Source organism: Sarcophilus harrisii, chromosome 6 (genome assembly GCF_902635505.1).
Source record: "Sarcophilus harrisii chromosome 6, mSarHar1.11, whole genome shotgun sequence".
Classification (NCBI taxonomy): Eukaryota; Metazoa; Chordata; class Mammalia; order Dasyuromorphia; family Dasyuridae; genus Sarcophilus; species Sarcophilus harrisii.
Window position 1 is genome coordinate 132,501,122 of NC_045431.1, and position 20,995 is coordinate 132,522,116.

The following is a 20,995-nucleotide window of genomic DNA, read 5'->3' on the forward strand; positions in this document are numbered from 1 at the left end:
AGTGCTTTTGATTTTTATTTGAATTGATTTCTAAATTATTAGTGTGGATAATGTTCATTCATTTGCAAAAATAAGTACTTCTGGATAGGAAATTCTTTAAGAAGAGGATGTGAAGAATGTTTTGATTCTGGAAAATCTTCCTAGGAAATGCTTTAAAATATTAAATAATATTTTTGATTGTTCTTCTACTCCAGAGCATTCTTACTTATCTTCTTCATTACAATAGTTCCAGTACACACATACAAGATTTCTTATTATTATGATATGATGACTTTTACATGTAGATTGAAATACTTACAGGAGTAATTTTAGCAGTACTCAGAAAAGCAGTAGAAACCTGCCCTCTTGTGTTCCTTCAGATTAAATGTGATAAAAGTATAATAAAATGGTATTCCAGAAGTCTAGTGCAGTTTTAAGTTATAAAGGTGTATATGTAATATAATAATTACATTAGATATAATAATCTAATATGATAATATATATAATATGCATTGTACCAAGACTTTTGTAACACCAAATACACATAGCAAAGGGAATCTGAAAAAAATCTGGCATATTTGAACTCATCTCATCCAGGAGTGTTATGATTTCACAAAAACTCATATCTTAAGTTCCTTTTTCTTAAAATTATTTTTCTTTCTTGTTTGATAGATCATTGTTTAATGCTTACTTTGAGTTTATTTTAGAAACAACAAGTTGAGTTTAATGTGCATTTTAAAAAATATTGCTTGAAATCTGTTTTGCTTGTCTTTTGTAGCTTTCTATTTGAAGATGGTGAGAGCTTTGGGCAAGATCGTGATAGAAGTTCACTTTTAGATGATACCACTGTGACATTGTCACTCTGCCAGCTAAGAAATGTAAGTTATGTGTTGACATTTTAGTTTAACTGCCATATTAAAATACATTATCAGTATATTTTTATCATTGTATTGTTGTGAGAAGGGAGTCACCCATCAGTGGCTGCTAGAGGTCTTACTCAGACTTTAGAATGGATCTGTTCATGTGAGAGGAGGAGGAGGAGGAGGAGGAGGAGGAGGAGGAGGAGGAGGAGGATGATGATGATTGATGATGATGATTGATGATGATTGATGATGATGATATAAGGAGACCGAGAGCTGGTTGCATTCTCTGACCTTTCAGCTGAGAGGCAGTTGCTTTGTCTGACTTTTTTCCTCTTCCCTCTTGCCTCCAATTTATTTCATTCCCAATCCACAAGGAACATCTGTGAAGGCTGATTTACAACTCCTTCAAATTTATGATTCACAGCTGTGGAGGCTGTTGGAGAATTGACCTAACCCTTCATTTAGGCATGGGGTCCTTAACATTGTATAATTTTATAAAGCTGGATTGGATGCTTTTATGTTAAAATACATTGTATATCGTATGTTTTTGGAGGAAAAGTTTTCTTTTATTACTTGAATATGAAAAGTGGGTGAGAGTTATTAGGATTTAATGTTTGTCAAATAAGATTATCTTCTTTAGTAAATGAACTAGTTTAATTAGGGAAATATCTGCTTCATGATTTTCTTACTAAGATATTCCTTTCATCTGAAGTCAATTTTTTAATCATATCTCAAATTTTTAAATGAATAAGAGAACTCCTCTAAAAATTACTTGAAATGTGTCTCAAACAGGTCTCCCTAACCTTCAAGGATTGACATGTCTGAATTTTTCCTTGAAGCAGTTATCTAAAGTTTGTACATTTGCATACAAACAAAATTAGTCAGTTACAAGTGTCATTAACAGCATGCTGTTAGAGTTAAAGGACATAGCACTCTTTTAACAATTAACAAATTACTTTTGTGTCTAATGTATTTTCTGATAGGTTTTATTTAGGTGTTGGTTGGGAAGTATCTATTGTGACAAAACAAAATATATCAAGACATTTTTTTAAAAATCTATTAAATGGAAAAAATATAGTGTATGTACTTTGCATACACATCTTAGAAATGCATATATAATTTTCATTGAATTTATTTTTAATGTTAAATAAGTCAAGTAAATGATGGGGGTTTTTAATTTGATTTTTTGGTCATAATAGCTAACATATCAGCAGGTCATGGGGGGTTTATATACTAAATTTTATAAAATTCATTCTTTTTGTATGAAATATTTAAATGTTTCATATTCAATAATATAACTACATACATAAAAATATATACATACAGTACATATGCATAAGCCTATATGATTGTATATTATATAATGTATAATATATACATGCATATATACACAGATGTTTATATTGTTATATGTGGTAGAAGTTTATATTTATATATACTTTGAATTGTTTTCTTTTTTAATATTAGCCAAGAAAATCACATTTTTCTGAGAAATTTTTAGCTATGTATTCTACCTTAAGAGGAAATAATAGACTATAAATTAAGAATACAAAAAATTATTATACTTTAATAAATTAGGAATTCACATGGTACAGTTTTCTGTTCCTGACAGTGATTTTGTGAGAAAGTAGGACAGTTAGTTGGAAACTATTGGTTTTCAAGGAGATAGTCTTAACTTGGAAAAATAAAAGAGAAAATTGCAGAGAATGAAAATGTTCTCTCTGTAAACTATAATGATTCATTGAAAGGTAAATAACTTAGTTGTTCCTATTTTATATATGAGGAAACTGAGGCAGAGAAACTAAGTAATTTGCACAAAATCATTTTCAGTAAATATCTGAGGCCAGAATTAAACTCAGATTTTCCTCACTACAGGTCCAGTACCTTATCTACTATGCCACCTAAGCTAACCCTATGGGTTTTTTTACCTCTTAATTTATTAGCGATTTTCATCCCAATAAATTGGTTTAGGATATGTAAGAAATGCCACTTACTGGCATGTTTATGCTGCCTAAATGAAAAGGAAAAAGAATTCTGGCTTTTGCTTTAAGTAAAAGGTGTTTATTTAAAAAAGTTAGTCATATTACATTGTAACCCTTTTATTACCTTTTCCACATATCATTTGGAAAGTATTTTATTTTTTTATTTGGTTTAAAAACTTATACTGGCTGTTTTATATTCTGTTCGTCCAAATGTCATAGCAGATGGTTACATTGATGGGGATATATTGAAAGGAATCCATCACTTGAGAATGAACATTAACAATCAGAGGCCTGCTAAATGTTCATGTTTACAATATGAAAGAATTCTTGGATTCTTGTTTATATTGTATTGTATATATTTCATACCCTCCTGGTCATGCATTATTTTTCCTGCAAAAGGTAGATCCATAATTTTTTTTTTTTCATTTTTTATTTTCAGAGACTAAAAGATGTTGGCGGAGAAGCATTTTACCCATTGCTTGAGGATGAGTAAGTATGTATTGTCTCACTGAACATTTATTTCTTCTGCTATTTGTGTTGCAGTAGAAAACACTACCTGCGGTCTAAACATTTGTTTTGAATAAGTGCTTCTTAAGAAAGAGAGAAGGAGAGAATCTTTCAACCATAGTCATTTTGATGAGTTTTTGTTTTGTTGGTTTGTTTTTATTCTTTATGTTACTTTTAGTCATCCTACTGTTTTTCCCCCCTCTTTTTTCACAGCCAGTCCAATTTACCTCATTCAAACAGTAATAATGACTTGTCTGCAGCTGTCACTCTTCCTTTGATCATCCGAGAGAGAGACACAGAGTACCAGCTCAACAGAATTGTTCTCTTTGACAGGCTACTGAAGGTAGAGATTCTGTAATATTGTTTCAGCAAATCTTTTTACACACATACACACACACATATAGGCATGTACGTTTTTATATTTATGTACATAACATTACATGTTCTATATTTAAACATTATACACACATCTATATACACACTGACATAGAAATATATATTCTTTCCCATTGGATTGTAAGCTCCCCAGGAGGATAAGGACAGTCCTTTGCCTCCTTCTTTATTCCCAGCATTTAGTACAGTGCCTGGCACATGATTGGGCCCTAATAAATGTTTATTTATTGATTATCTATATGTTCATCTCTCCCTTTTTATTTCTCTCTGTATGTATACATACATATATATACACACATACACAATAATATTTGATTGTGTGCATACATATGTTTAAATGTTGTATGTTAAACATATCACTGTATAAGATGTATATTATATAATATACTTATTATTATAAGTATATAATAACATAAAATGAATTATTTTTCTATATATACATATATAAATACATAGTTAATTCTTGGCATTCATGGTAGTTACATTCTGTAGAGTTGCTCCAAAAACTAAATTAGCAAATACTGAACTAATTGCTCCTAAGGGAAACACAGTGTTACTATGAGCCTCTAGTTGCAATTTTTAGTTTAGCACATTCTACCCGATCTTATATAGATAGGCAAATTATATCTTCTTTTTCTACATATACCCTATTGTTGATTTATTAACATTGAACTCATGGCTAACAGCATTATACCTCATATCTGAACAAAGTTTATCTAATACATGTGTTTTCTTGGTGGTACATCACAACCTTCTTGCACATAAGAGTACTAGATAGCACTTCAACACTAAATTGAAGACCATTTTAAACATCAAAATATCCAACAAAAAGCACAATGTGTGAAAAAATATGGCACTTAATGGACTGCAGAAAGGATATTGTTTACATTATGACAACTAAAATAAGGAGGCAGAGTGTCATCTTTTTCAGTCTTTGCTGGGAACATAAGCATTGCACAACTCAAATATTTTACCACTCTGCTCATATCTAAGAATGACCACAAAAAAGCTATAGGTGTTATGTTTGGAGTTATTTAGGGAACAGGCAAATTCACAAATTTGCAATTTAAGTGCAAATAATAAGGATCAACTGGAGAGATAAAGAAGAGAGAGAGATGTTGATATTACTATTATTGTTATTGTTAGTTTATATTTTTATATAAATGGAACTAGAAACACCTAAGTTTATATCTGGTCTTGAATAGTTATTAGTTGTGTGATTGATCCTGCAAGTCATATTCCCTTTTTACTTCAGTTTCTTCCTTTTACAAATGAGGATAATAGTAGCAACTACTACCCACAGTTGTTATGAAGATCAAATGTATTAGTAATTGTGGAACACTTAACACGATGCTTGACACATATCAAGCACTATATAAATGTTAGCTCAAACTATATGTGAACTTCTATTAATTCAATAAGACTAAGCATAGCTTGGAATCCTTTGGCATAACCTCAAAAACTCCCAAGCTGTCCACATAAAACTTTACTGAATAAATAGTCAGTGACAACAATCAAAATATCAAATATTAGCATCTTGGATATTTTTCTGTGTCGTCTGTCCTGAACTTTAATAAACTGTATGTCAGAGACACAGAAGGACTCTTAAGGACACTCACAACCCCAATAGGAAGTTTTTATGATAATCTTTGAAACAACCATTTAGGAATCCCTTATTGTTCCCTCCCTATCCCAAAAGTTAAACCAGAAATAGATGTGTAAAAAATTCTGGGAGGAGAAAAAGCTATAGTCAGACCTAGCAAGACTGATCATTTAACACACTGAAGATTCTGAGGCTTTTTAGCTATCAAGTTTATTACCAGAAGCACTCACTGATAACTCAAAGTTCACTACTATCTCTGAATTCTGTTTCCTTGGCAGTATGCTAACAAATGATTCATTAATAGATAAGGAAATAAAAAAATGGTAATGTGTATGTGGGGAGGGAAGGGGAACCTAGCATGTCTTTTGAGAGGCTAGTAGAGAAAATCAAAGATTGATATAACATCTTGTTATATTCTAAGGCAAAATGTATGATTACAATCTGTGTATTGTAAATTTGTTTTCCAAAAATACAAGACCACTTAATTATTCAGTCCCTATTAAATAGTGAGAATTCAGCCAATTAGTATTTGTTGAGAGGTGAGAACCCTAAGGTAGGGAGAATAATTAGGAAATTATTTAGTAGTCTAGACAAAAGGAGATGAAAACCTATGCTAGAATAGTGACTGTGAGTAAAAAGAAAGGGATAGATTTGAGAGGTAGAAATGAGAAAGTTTAGCACCAGATTGGATACATAGAGTCAAAGAGAGTAAAGAATTGAAAATAATGCCAAAGTCAAGAGCCTCAGTCACTAGAAGATTGAGAATGACTTTGACAAAAATAGGAATATTTGCTAGAGGAGTGGGTTCAGGGAGAATGATAATGCAATATGCTTTGGAGTTTAAGATGACTATAGGGCCTGCCATTGAAAATGTCCAATATACAATTTTACATATAAAACTACAACTCAATAGGTTGGTTGATCAATTGATTATTGAATATTCCCAATAATAATAGCTGTTAATAACTAGTGTTTTATTTTTATTTTTTTTCTGCCCCCAATGCTTTACTTTTAAATAATAAAACTGAGGTAGTACCTGCCCACAAGGTGTGTGTGTATGTCTATGTGTGTACATACCTACATACATATATATGTATGTATGTAGGTATGTACACACACAGACATAAATATTCACAAAATTTATGCAAAATAAATACAAGTTAATTTAGGGGGAATGGTACTTGTAGCAGCAAGATTAAGAAATGTCTTATATGTCAAGTGGCTCTTGAGTTAAACTTCAAGAGAAAATAGGTGATCTAAAAGTAAGGAATGAGGAATGTATACATTTCAAGCTTGGTAAACAACTTGTACAAGCCTAACACACACACACACACACACACGTGTGTGTGTGTGCATAACTTCATTTGATTCTACTTCAACCCTTTGAAAAAAATAATAACATTTTACAGATAGGGAAACTAAGGATTAGAAAAGCCAAATGACCTGTTTGTGGTTATATAAATAGTAATTGCAAAAAGTAAGATCCGAAGTTCTGATGCTCCTGATTCTACCTCCATCATTCTTTCCCTTATGTTATATTGCCTTTAAATTGCTCAGTACTGTGCAAGGGGGGAATACAAGAAAGTGACAAAACATAAACCTTTTAATTGTAATATCATTTTACAGATAAGGAAACTGTGGATTAATGGCTTGTTTGTGGTTTACACAAGTAATGTGACAATTGGGGTTAAGTGACTACCCAAGGTCACATAACTAGAAAGTATTAAGTGCCTAAGGTCAAATTTGAACTCAGGTCCTTCAAGGCTGGTGCTGTATATACTGCACCATCTAGCTGTCCCATATATAGAAGTTCCTTTATAAATATTAGTTGAATTAATGGTTTGGTGAGTGAAGTAGATGGTAATGACAACAGGTGGCAAAACATTTTCACTAATGAAAATGGTTTTAAGATTATTAATCATTTATAAAGCATTTATCATGTACCTACTATGTTCATAGAACTTACCCAGCCAGTACAGAGACTACACAGTATTTTACTCTCTAAGGAATTTGTGATTTAAAATAATATTTATAAATACTTTTTGATTTTAGAGAAGAAAGAGATCAGAGAAAACTTGGAGTGGTGAGAGAAGAGATGGGTGTGAGCTGGTCCTTGAAAAATGGACAGGATGTGCATTGATGGAATTAAGGGAAGAAAATTGAGGCAATTGGTCCCTTCACCTCCTAGAAAATAAGAAGAAAAAAGGGGAGCAGTATCAGATTTTATATTCTTGGGGTCAAATATTCACTGTAAACAGTAACTGTAACCATGAAATGAAGGACACTTTTTCCTTGGAAGGAAAGCTATGGCAAATCCAGAGTAAAAAGCAACAAAAGTCAAAACCATGATTTTTTTCCTTTTAGCAATATATGGGTGCGAGAGTGTTTTTATAAGGAAAGTTGAGTGCTGCAGAATCAGTGCTTTTGAATTGTAGTATGGGAGAAGACTTCTGAGAATCTCTTGGATAGCAAGAAGATCAAGTCAGTCCATACTTATGTTAAATCAGTCTATTCACTAGGTCAAAAATTGAAGCTAAAACTTAAATATTTTTAACCACATAATGAAAAGATAGGAATAATTGGAAAAGAACCTGAGTTGGGGAGGATTGGGAAAAAACGGAGAAGAGGATGGCAGAGAATGAGATGGATGGATAAGACTAATGGAAGCAGTGAAGATGAGCTTGGGCAGACTTCAGGAGATGATAGAAAGGTCTAGTAAACCATAGTTTGTAGGGGACAAAAAGTCAGACATGACTGAACAACTACAACAGCAAAATATCATTTACAGCAGACTGCTTCCCTAAGACATAGATTGGATATATCCTAAGTTGTTGATAAAAGGGGACCCCACGAAAGTTAGGCAAAAACACTTAAATAGTAGTATTTAATAGGAAAATATAGCAGTCAAACTTGCATTTACTGGAAACCATTGATACATTTATCAAGCATTTCCTATGTTAAGAACACTGTTCAATAATGAAAATACAAGGATAAAAGTGATACAGTTTCTATCCTTAAGGAAATTATATTCTACTAAAGTGATATGGTAAGTACAGTTTTAAAAAAAGTGTAGTATTGGACAAAAGATCCAGACAAAGTGGACTGAGAAAATTTGAGGATTTTAAGACAGTTACAAAACATAACATATCCTTGCGCAGTGATTGATGTAGCAAAGATTCAGTTATAGTTTATTGAAACTAGGATTTATTACTTACCTATTATATGCTTGGCATTGTTAGCTCCAAAGAAATGCCTAGGGGTTTTAAAGATCTAAATGCAGTTCTTGCTGCTCTTAAGGAGCTTAAAATTCAGGGAATAGAGTGAAACCAGGAAGCTGCTTTAGGTCTTCCAGTTTCCCTCAAAAAACACATGAAACCAAGCTTCTGAGTAGAATCTGATGGAATGAAACCACTCTCCAGCTCAAGATAGATTGGAAAAGCTTCAAGAAAGGTCAGTCTCACTGGGGTGAAAAGGGTATTCAGCCCAGCCCAGATAGACTCTGAGAAAGCCAGCAAGAGGGTCTTAATTACAGCAAATCAGCAACTGAGATCCTTGGTCTTGGCTCACTAGAAACAAATGAGTGGGCAGCTTCCAGCTTAGAAGACAAATTTTGGGAAACCAGGCTGTTTCCTGAAAAGACCAGGAAAAAGCTACCCTTTGCAAACACAAGGAGCCCCTGTGCTCAAAGCCAAGGCTCAGAGCTGCACAGGAAGCTTGGGACAGCATTCACTTTATCCCAGGACCAGAGCTTGAAAGGAAGAAACACCAAAAGACAAGGAAAGAAAGTGAGCAAGAAACAGAAAAGAACCTTGACCATAAAAAGCTACTGTGATGACAGGAAAGTCCAAAACACCAATTAAGAGGACAAAATGACGACAGAGGAAATCTCAAAGAGTGATATGAATTGGTCTCAAGCTGAAAGAGGTTTCTTGGAAGTGCTCATAAAAGGAAAATAAGAGATGCAGAAGAGAAAATGAGAAAAGAAATGAGAGGTATGCAAGAGAGAGTCAACAGCCTGAAACAGGAAAGGCAATTCCTTAAAAAATACAATTGGCAAAGTGCAAAAAAAAAAAAAAAAAAAAAATCCACTGAAGAAAATGACACCTTTAAAATGGAATTAACCATTTTGAAAAAAAGATATAAGTTAACTGAAAAAAAATCACACATTAAAAATTTGAAATGAGCAAATGACTCTATGAGACATAAGAATCACTCAAACAAACTAAAAAGAATGAAAAAATGGAAGAAAAACAACCAACCTGGAAAAATAGATCCAAAAGAGACAATTTAAAAATTATTGGTCTCCTGAAAGCCATGATCAAAAAAAAAGGAGCCTAGATAACATTCTAAAAGAGATCGTCAAGGAAAACTGCCTCGATATTCTAGAAACAGAAGGGGAAATACTCATTGAAAGAATTTATCAATTACCTTCAGAAAGAGATCCCACAAGGAAAACTCCAAGGAACATTGTTGCAAAACTCCAAAGCTATAATCTCAAGGAGGTTAAAATTCTATTGGACAAGATGACATATAAACATAAAGTCATATGTAAAATAAGAATATGCAAAAAAAAAAATTATCAGACAGTTCCATGGTAAATTGGTAAGGAAGGCAGTGGTCCCTGTGGCGGTCAGGAAGGTTCTCATAGAGGAATGATCTGAGCTTTGAAAGATATTAGAGATATTTCATAACAGTGGTGAGAAAAGAGGCACATCTAGCTATGGGAGCAACCTATACAGAGACACAGAAGGAGAAAGGAGATGGAATGTTGTGTGTGGGAATAGCAATAAATGGAATTAGAAAGTTTGCATAAACATGGCAAAAATGTTCTTCTGTTAACATTTTTACACTCCTAATTTCACCTTCCTTTTATTTTCCATCTATTGATTCTTTTTTACCTCAGGACTGTACAATTCAGTTTCAGTTCAACAAATCTCTATTAAACACCTACCCTATTCTGAACACTGAAAGTAATGAAAATCATACAGTGATATGGAAAGAGAGCATATCAGGACAGCAAGAATCTTTCTGATCTGTTTATATGTAGTTTTTATTTGGTTCATATCTACCAATAATAACAATATGAATAAGCATGATTGAATGTGTCTTCAAGACAGTCTTGGATAAAAGATGGAACTTTCTCATTTGAAACATTTTTCATGTTTCTATTCCATAGGCTTACCCATACAAAAAAAATCAAATCTGGAAAGAAGCCAGAGTTGATATTCCTCCACTCATGAGAGGTTTAACCTGGGCTGCCCTCCTAGGAGTTGAGGTAAGAATAAAAGAGAAGAGAGGCAGGTAAGTAAGTGAGACTGATCAGAAATGTTAAGAAAAGATGGAGAAAAATAAAAAGAATGTGTATATTTTATTTCAAGTTACTAAAGAGAACACTAAAACAGCAGGACAAATAGCATGTTGGCAGTTTATTTAAATACATTCCATTTATTTCCATCATTTCTGATTAGATTTTTATATATTTATATAATCCTGTATATCTCAAAATAATGTAAAATAATTATTGAAACAATCTAAACAAATGTATAATGTCAAAACAAATCTATACTGAAACAATTTATATATTGTTGCCAAATAGGTTTTGTTGTCTTTGGCTAGATCTGCTCTGCCCAATCCATTTCACACTTAGATAAGGCTGCACTTAAACATCTCCAATGTTTCAGTGATTTAATTATGATAATGGAGAAATGAGAGGCAGCATGCATTCTTCTAGGCTGTTTTTAATGTTAGGGATTAGAATCAGATGAAAAAATGTTAAAAGTCAGTATTGATTAGAGAAATGCAAATTAAAAGGACTGAGGTATCAACTTCCTTCCCATAATATTTGCTAATATTGCAGAAGAGGAAAATAACAAATTTTGGAGGAGTTATAACAAAATTGAGTAATTCCATTGGGTAAAAACAAAAAATGCATTGTTGATAGAATTGTAAACTACTCTAATCATTGATCAATTTAGAACTCTGCCCACAGGGTTATAAAACTGTGCATATTCTTTGATCCAACAATATCACTACTAGGTCTATATCCAAAGAGAAAAAAAAGGTAGTTGGAGAGAAAAAGACCTATATGTACAAAAATCTTTATAGGCAACTCTTTTCTGATGGCAAAGAATTGGAATTTGAGAAAATGCCCATCAATTGGGGAATGGCTAAACTGGTTGTGGTATATTATTGTGATGGAATACCATTGTGCTAAAAGAAATAGCAAGTCATATGGTTTCAGAAAAACTTAGGGAGACTTATATAAAGTGATTCAAAGTGAGTAGAGTCAAAAGAACTTTGTACATAGTTACATCAATAGTGTACAATAATCAACTCATCCCAGACAATTTTGATGGAAATTATTACCCACTTCCAGAGAAAGAAATGCAGATTGAAGCATATTTTTTTCTTGGTTTTGGTTTTGGGTTGTGGTGTTTTTGGTCCCTGTTTTCTTTTATAACATAACTAATATGAGGATATGTTTTTCAAAATTTCATATTTATAATCCATATCAAATAACTTGCCTTTTCAAAGAGTAGAGAGGAGAGAGAGAAAGAGAATTTGCAGCTCAGAATTTTTAAAAAAGGACATTTTAAAAATTTTACAAGTAATTAAGACACTTAATGAAATAAAATATATTGGGGAAAAATCTTTATAGGTTACATGGAGATAAAAGTAGCAAGATTCAAAAGGATGGGCCAATTCGTTTGGTTTTTTTTTTTTTTTTTTTTATTTTTTTTTAAATTTTATTTAATAGCCTTTTATTTACAGATTATATGCATGGGTAACTTTACAGCATTAACAATTGCCAAACCTCTTGTTCCAATTTTTCACCTCTTACCCCCCACCCCCTCCCCTAGATGGCAGGATGACCAGTAGATGTTAAATACATTAAAATATAAATTAGATACACAATAAGTATACATGACCAAAACATTATTTTGCTGTATAAAAAGAATCAGACTCTGAAATATTGTACAATTAGCTTGTGAAGGAAATCAAAAATGCAGGTGGGCATAAATATAGGGATTGGGAATTCAATGTAATGGTTTTTAGTCATCTCCCAGAGTTCTTTCTCTGGGCGTAGCTGGTTCAGTTCATTACTGCTCCATTAGAAATGATTTGGTTGATCTCGTTGCTGAGGATGGCCTGGTCCATCAGAACTGGTCGTCGTATAGTATTGTTGAAGTATATAATGATCTCCTGGTCCTGCTCATTTCACTCAGCATCAGTTCGTGTAAGTGTCTCCAGGCCTTTCTGAAATCATCCTGTTGGTCATTTCTTACAGAACCGTAATATTCCATAGTATTCATATACCACAATTTATTCAGCCATTCTCCAACTGATGGACATCCATTCAGTTTCCAGTTTCTAGCTACTACAAAAAGGGATGGGATGGGCCAATTCGTAATCAGACCTTTCTCTTGGCAGTTTTTCTATCACTCTGTGTACCTACCTTTATTAGCTTCTTACTAGACCTATTGGTCACTCTTTTCCTGTCTATACCCTCTGGATGGACATCACCTCCCCTCCAATCTCTACAAACATGGTATAAGGTCCCTAGATTTGGAATCAGGAAGATCCTAATTCAAATTCTAATTCTGGTGCTTATGAGCTGTATGACTCTGGGCAAATCATTTAAGATTTCTAGATTTCAGTTTCTTCATCTATAAAAGGAGGCAGTTGGGACTTGGCCTTTAGGATCTCTTCCTAATCTAAATTTATGATTCAAATATCTGTTCTTTGAGTTCCTCCCCAAAACTTCTGCTATTTCCCCCTACTTCACATATACCTGCAGTTATACTTAATCATTAGCTTTTCATTCATTTCATGTTTGATCAGAGATACACTAATCTAGATGTAGATTGGGCACTTCAGGTTTTGAGAAAAATTAGTCTAAATTTGGGTTGGAGCCACTTGTCAAGTTTAGCTAATTGTACCTATCGGCAAAGTCTACCATGTTTCTACTCTTAGGCTGTAAGGCGTTTCTAATGGTGATTTCTGTTTCCAAATGGGCAAGCTCCCACATGTGAGTTGTAACATGCTTTTGAGAAACCTCTTTTAAATGTTCCTAAAGATAGCTTCCACCCATATGTTAATAACTAATTAAAAATTTATAGAAAATAATAGCACTTTTTTTTTTTTTTGCATTTTCAGGGTGCCATTCATGCCAAGTATGATGCTATTGATAAAGACACTCCAATTCCTACTGACCGACAAGTATGTTTTTCTTCTCTACCAATCCAGAATCTTTCTTCTACATTTTTAAGTCTTAGAAGTCTATAAGAAAAATACTCCTTCAAAAAATAGCCTTTTTGAAAGGTTTATGAAACCAAGAGCTCAGAACTGAGCCATAGAAAAATTTGCAAATTAATGATTGGTTATTTTATCCCTAAAATTATGTACCTTAAAGAGTTTTACTGTATTTTAAAAAGTACTTGAAAAATATACTTTTACATATATTAATAGTGATACTACATATCAGTATTATTGATATGCAGTTATAATTATATATGATAGAATTATAATATTCAAAACAAAGTAGATCTTTTCCTTTTGCCTCTTAAATGTAGTTTTATTTCTTTAAAGTATTTGAGTAAAAAACCATATGTATTCATTTTTTTCTGTTTCTCAGAGATTACTAAAATGGTCTGTCCTCAAATGCACATTCCTTTCCTTATTTGGGTATTTGTTAAGCATTATGGTAATTGTCCTGATTCTACCCCAAGGATTGATTGTTTTACAGATTGAGGTGGATATTCCACGCTGCCATCAGTATGATGAGTTGTTGTCATCTCCTGAGGGCCATGCAAAGTTTAGGAGGGTATTAAAGGCTTGGGTTGTTTCCCATCCAGATCTTGTGTATTGGCAAGGTAAGTGGGTCAATTCTAATTATATTAGCTGTTCTTATAAAGCTACATAGAAAGGGTCTGTGATACCTAGATAAAGAAGGGAAGAAAAGATAGGGAGTGCAATTATCAGACATTTACTATATACCAGACACTGTGCTGAGTATTGGAAACATTAATATAAACAAAAAGAAAGATAGTCCTTACTCTTAAAGAGCTTACATTCTAATGAAAGAAAACAACCTAGAAAAGAGAGCTAAAAAAATGATAAAGGCAAAGAGTAGAAGTGACAAGGTTTCTCTTCCAGAAATCCAGGAATAGAATTAAGATAGAAGTGACCCAAGTTGCTGGCTAGGACATTTACTCAATGGGCACTGAACAGTAACTCACCAACTGGAGGAAAGGGAAACAAGGGCAAAGGGATAAGCAAGCTGGTACAATGGTAGTGATTGGCAATTTTAGAAATCAAAATTCTGATATTTCAAAATTTATTAAAAAAACAAATCTATGAACTTTTAAAAAAAATACAGGAAAGGATGTGTGTGTGTGTGTGTGTGTGTGTGTGTGTGTGTGTGTGTGTGTGTGTGTTTTCCCCTAAGAATTCATTGTAAGAATTTTTTCCCTTCAGTCTGTTAAAACTTTGGTCAATAACTCAGTAAATATAAGCATGATGTGTTATGTTACAAGTAACCAGCAATTTCATTAGGAAAATGGGATTCAATTTAATAAATATTTAAGCATCTACTGTGGGTCAAGCACTGTGCTAAATTCTGGGAGTACAAAAGAATGATAGTTCCTTCCCTCAACGAATTTACAATCTGAAGGAGAAAGAAAATATACAAAAAAAACAAAAACAAAAAAAAAACCCTGAAAGTAGGGGGGGGGGGGGGGGGGTTTAAAATCAGAGCATACCAATTGCAGGGATATTGGTGTTTAATGGATTCAAATCAAGCAGAGTTGCTGATGGAAAATGGAGAATTATTTCTAAACTGGATAAAGGATGACTTTGGAAGAAGTTTATTGCTTAGCCCTCCAAACAGAGGGGTGGACTAATTAAGGGAGAATAGTACGTGTTGAGTATCAACCTAGACAATTTGATGGGCATGTGGAAACATAATATGTTCCATGGAATCAGATCAAGAAGACTAACTGATGGAAAATGGAGAAATAAGAAGTAGTAATTTCCTGTTTTCAGAAGGAAGGGCCTTGTGGCAAACAAAAAAGTTCCTTCTTATGAATTAGGAAGACCTGAGCTCAAATCTTATTCCAGATAATTAATAGTTGCATCATTCAATTAGTAAACATTTACCAAATGTATATTATGTGCTAGGTACTTTGCTAATTGTTTGATAATAAACAACATTCTACTTTTGTTAAGCCTTAATATCTCTAAAATCTCTAAAATGGGGATATTATTACCTATGGTGCCTATTTTATAGAGTTGATGTAAGGGTCAACAAGTAAAATTAGTGTAAAAATACTTTGCTATCTTTAAAGTACTATACAAATATTAGTGTTCATGAAATTCTTTTATTGTTTCATTGTTCCAAATGCTCCAGTTTCTATTTAGTTTTTACCATTCATTTCTATTCTACCTGCTGAGAATTAAAGCCATTCAACCTCTACATGTCAACCTCTTACTAAAAATAAGTTTTATATCTTCATATTTCCTGGGTGAATTTTGTTTCATATGTAGTTATTGTTTTCCTTAATTTTATCCCTTTTGGCAAATATAATTTCTACATTTCAAGCAAACTGTCAGTCAACAAGCATTTTTAGGGGTTTATTCTGTATGCCTGGCAATGTTCTAAGCACTAAGGAAATAAAAAAGGGATGCAGACTAACTTGAGGAGCTCACATTCTAGTGAGGAAGATAACATGCTAAAACATTCTACATATAAGATAGATCTAGTATAAAGGATAAGGAAGGTAGGTAAAGAAAGGAGTGTCAGGTATAAGGAACACCAGCAAGAAAGTTGTTTCAAAAGTCCAGGAGACCGGTGATGAGGACTGATCTGGGGTGGTTCCCATGTTCCCTAAACTTTGCACAAGCTATTTTTCATGATCATCATTCAGTGTAGCTGGATCATAGAGTGTATAAAGTATAAGAAGTCTGGAAACATAAGAAAGAACCAGTTTGTGAAGGACTTTAAATGCCAAATAGAAAATTTTATATTTGCTTCTAGATGAAATAAAAGTTGTTGATCTTTATTGCATAAGAAAAAGGAATTGTTAAATCTGCATTTTAGAAAATTTACTTTGGTAATTGAATAGAGGATGGATTGTGAGGAGAGATATTGAGGTAAAAAGACAATTAGAAAATATGCTTGTAATTCCATCAAACTAAGTTTATGAATCTTTTCCCTCTTAGGTCTTGATTCTCTCTGTGCTCCATTCCTGTATTTAAATTTTAACAATGAGGGTAAGCATCTTTATGTTTTATGTATTTATAATTTTTAATATATGTGTATTGAGTTTCTAGCCTGTAAATCTTTACCAGATAGAAAATTATTAAGTTACTATGAGATTATTCCACTAAAATATTTTAGAATCCTGATAAAATTACTGTATTTGCCTAAGACCCTTTGTTATTGACCAGTAAGTTATAAAGATTTGTGGGGGAAATGTGCCTGTAATCCTAAACATTTGCAGCATACTATGTCATAAATAGGTCTTTTTTATGGGCTTTGCAGAACCTAATTTTCTTGAAAGCTTTTAAGAATTTCATAGAATCTCAGAATTGGAAGGGATCTCACTAGCCATTTGCTACAACACACAGTTGAGCAAAAACTGATATGATAATTCAGCTTTTCATTCCCCCCCTTCATGAGGGGGAAAACTCTCCAATAGCCCATTCTAGATCAAAAAGTAAGAAAATTTACCATTACACCAATCAGAAATCTATCTCTCTGTAGCTTTCACACATTGCTGCTTATTTTATCTTCTGTGACAATTACTTTTATTCAACAGACTTTCAGATAGTTGAAAACAGGTTTCATGTTCCCTCCTAAATCTTCTCTTTTTTCCATAGGTTTAAAGTCCCTACTTCCTTCAGTCAGTTCTCATAGGACATGATCTTGAGAATATTTACCATCCTAATAACTTTTCTTTAGATGCTATCCACAAAAGCAATGACTTTGCAGAAATTTGATTCCTTAGATCTGAATTAATACTTAGATATGATATGACCAGGACAAAATACAATGGGACTATGATTACCTCATTATTCTTGAATACTGTGCCTTTCTCACAGAAAGATTGCTTTGCTTTTTGTCTACCACTATCTCAGTGTTGACTCATATTGAGTTTGCAAGCTAATTAAAGTCTTAAAATATTTTTTCAAAATTTTTGCTAGTATCTCTTAAAGGCTTCATTTTTCATATTTATAGAGAACTGAGCAAAATTTATTAAAACGCAGCCCATTCCACAGTTGATAAAAAGTCAAAAGATATGAACAGGTAGTTTTTAGATGAAGAAATAAAAGCTGTTTATATCATCATTTGATATCATCATCAATCATATGAAAAAAATGTTCTCAATCATTACTGATTAGAGAAATGAAAATTAAAATAACTGAAGTACTATCTCACACTTATTAGATTGGCTAATATGACAAAAAGGCTATTGGAGAGGATGTGAAAAAACTGGAATATTAATGCACTATTGGTAGAGTTGTGAACTCATCCATTTGAAACTATGCCCAAAGGGCAATCATTTTGATCCAGCAATAACACTGGTAGGTCTATGTCCCCGAGACAACCAGTAAAAGGAGAAAGGACATATTTGTACAAATAATGCTTATGTAGCAGCTTTTTTTTTTTTTTTTTTTTTTTTTTTTGGTAATGGGTAAGAATTGGAAATTGAAGGGATACCTATCAATTTGGGAAATGGCTAAACAAGCTGTGGTATATGATTGTAATGGAATATTATTATGCTGTCAGAAATGACAATTAGGAAGACTTTTTTGAGCAAGGACAGAATGGAAGGACAGAATAAAATAAGCAGGTGAAGAATAGAATAGAGAGAAATACATTTAGCATTGTAATTGTGAAAATCATAAAGGTCTCATTTCTCAAATAAAGAATTGAATCAAATTTATAAAAATAAGAGTCATTCCTCATTGATAAATTATCAAAAGATAGTTTTCAGATTGAAGTAATCAAAGCTATCTATACCTATTTAAAAAGTACTCTAATTCATGATTGATTGAAGAAATGCAAATTAAAACAATTCTGATGTACTATCTCAGATCTTTTAGATTAGTTAATAAGACAGAAAAGACAAATGACAAATATTGGAGGGGATGTAGGAAAATTGAGACACTAGTGCATTATTGGTGGAGTTGTGAACTGATTCAACCTTTTTGTAGAGCAATTTGGAACTATTCCCAAAGGGCTAGAAAACCATGCATATCCTTTAACCTAAAAATATCACTACTAAGTCTGTATACATAAAAAGATAAAAAACAAAAAGAAAAATGACCTATCTGTACAAAAGTATTTAAGCAGCTCTTCTCTGATGACAAGGAATTAGAAATTGAAGGAATCCTCATCAATTAGGGAATGTTTGAACAAATTATTCTTTGTGATTTTGATGGAATACTATTGTGTTACAAGAAATAATGAGCAGGATGTTCTCAAAAAAACTTGGAAAAGATTTACATGAGCTGATATAAAATGAAATGTACTGTCTACAAAATAACAATATTGTAAAATAATCAGCTTTAAATGACTTAGCTATTCTTAGTAACCCAATGATCCAAGACAACTGAGAAAGATTTATGATGAAGGAACTGATGGGGTTTTTTTAAATACAGATTGAAGTATACTTTTTCTTTTACTTTATTTTTCTTGAGAGTTTTTTCTTTTTGATCTGTGTTTTCTTTGACAACATGACTAATATTGAAATATGTTTTGTATGTCTGCATATGTGTAACATATTAAATTGATTGCCTTTCAATAAGGAGGGTGAGGAGAGAAAAAGGGAGAGAATTTGGAGTTTTAAATATAAAAATTAAAAATTGTTTTTACATGTAATTGAGGAAAAATAGAATACTAAACAAACAAATAAAAAGAAATGACAAGCAGTATGATTTCAGAAAAACCTGGACTTATATGAATTGATATAATGAAGTGAACAGAACAAAGAGAATGTTATACACAGTAACAATAATATTGTTCAGTGAAGAATTCCAAGTGAGTTAGCTATTTTCAGCCAATACAGTGTTCCAAGACAACCCCAAAAGACTAATGATGAAACATACTCTCTGCCTCCTGAGAAGAATTCCATTTGAATATAGACTGAGGCACACTATTTTTGTATTTTTCCAGTCTTCTTTTATGAAATGACTATTATAGAAATGTTTTATATAATTTACCTTGTATAAATAACCATTTCTTTTTGCTTATCATCTTAATGGGAAGCATGAAAGGGAGTAAGGTATAGAATCTGGAACTCAAAATTTTAAATCAAAATATTCTTTGAAGTTCGATTCTTCTTGTATAGCAAAATAACTATATGGATATGTGTACATATATTTTAACATATATATACTTTAATATATTTAACATGTATTGCTCTACCTGCCACCTGGGAGAGGGGGTGGGGAGAATGAGAGGAAAAATTGGAACAAAAAGTTTTGCAATTGTAAATGCTGAAAAATTAGCCATGCATATATCTTGTAAATAAAAAGCTATAATAAAAAAAAATTATTTGAACATTGTTTTTCTGATGAATACCTTTCTAGCCAATTTTGTTTTTATTAAATTTATTTTGTAGCCCAAGTGTAAATGCTTACATTTAGCTCTCTTAAATTCCATCTTATAGATTCAGCAGAACATATTAGTATGTTAAGGTCTTTTTGTTTCCAATCTCAGTCTTTTTTTTGTGTTTGTTATCTTTCTCACCATTATGTCAAATTCACGTTTGAATGGTACTACACTTTGGACTTTATGCAAGTCATTGGTTAAAAAAGTCAGATAACTCCTGGACAAGTATAGATTCCTGGGCCACTCCATTGGAAACCTTCTAAGTTGATAGAACCATTAATACTTATTCCTTGAGATCAGCCACTTAAAAAAGTTTTAATCTGCCTTACTCTTATGTCTTTTTCTTAAGAACAACACTTCAAGCTTTATCAAATGCTTTCCTCAAATAAATGTAGACTACGTAACACTTCTTTGATCTAGGTCTCTCATCTTATTAAGAAAAAAATAAAAGGAAATAAGATTACTCAGACATGATTTGTCCTCAAGGAAGTTAGGCAGGATCTTTGTGATCATTGCTTCCTTTTCTACATTCACCGATCATCTTTTTAAATCAAGAGTTCTTTACCCAGGATCATGATTTTTAACCATTTCAAACCTGTTTCAATATAATTGCTTTCCTTTGTTATTCTGTACATTTTATTGAATAAATTTAATAACAGTACTCTAAGAAGGGATCTATAACTTTCACTGGATTTCCAAAGGGGTCAATGACACTCACAAAAAAGATTAAGAAACTGTTTTTAATAGCATATTTTAAAAATTGCCCAGGAAACAAAGTAAAGCTTATTGAACTTTAGTTTGAAGCATATGCTGTCACTTTCTTTTATCTGAGAAGTTTACTCTTCACCATATTTTTTCTACTCCATCCCAAACACTATGCTAAAATATAAAAATGAAACTTTCCCTGCTTTCACGGTTCTCATCACTTTCACTAATTTGGTGAAAATTGGATCCTAAATAAAAGTTTGACATACTTGTTTCTCTACTTTTTGAAAGATAAAATCATTAAGGCAAGTCAAAATTATTATATAAAATAGAGGGCTTGAATATA

General features: G+C 32.4%; 1 protein-coding gene across 5 annotated transcripts in view; it reads left to right on the forward strand.

Annotated features, from left to right (window-relative positions):
• TBCK (TBC1 domain containing kinase) overlaps positions 1–20,995 on the forward strand; it is a 296,708-nt gene that overhangs the window by 87,240 nt on the left and 188,473 nt on the right. For all 5 annotated transcript variants that reach the window (XR_004230437.1, XM_031944192.1, XM_031944193.1 and 2 more), the window contains 7 exons: positions 758–857; positions 3,264–3,313; positions 3,545–3,674; positions 10,504–10,602; positions 13,485–13,547; positions 14,074–14,200; positions 16,548–16,598. Coding sequence is in view for 4 of the 5 variants with exons in the window: in XM_031944192.1 (XP_031800052.1) it covers positions 758–857; positions 3,264–3,313; positions 3,545–3,674; positions 10,504–10,602; positions 13,485–13,547; positions 14,074–14,200; positions 16,548–16,598 (620 nt within the window). In the remaining variant the exon portion in view is untranslated. The remainder of the gene's footprint in view (positions 1–757; positions 858–3,263; positions 3,314–3,544; positions 3,675–10,503; positions 10,603–13,484; positions 13,548–14,073; positions 14,201–16,547; positions 16,599–20,995) is intronic.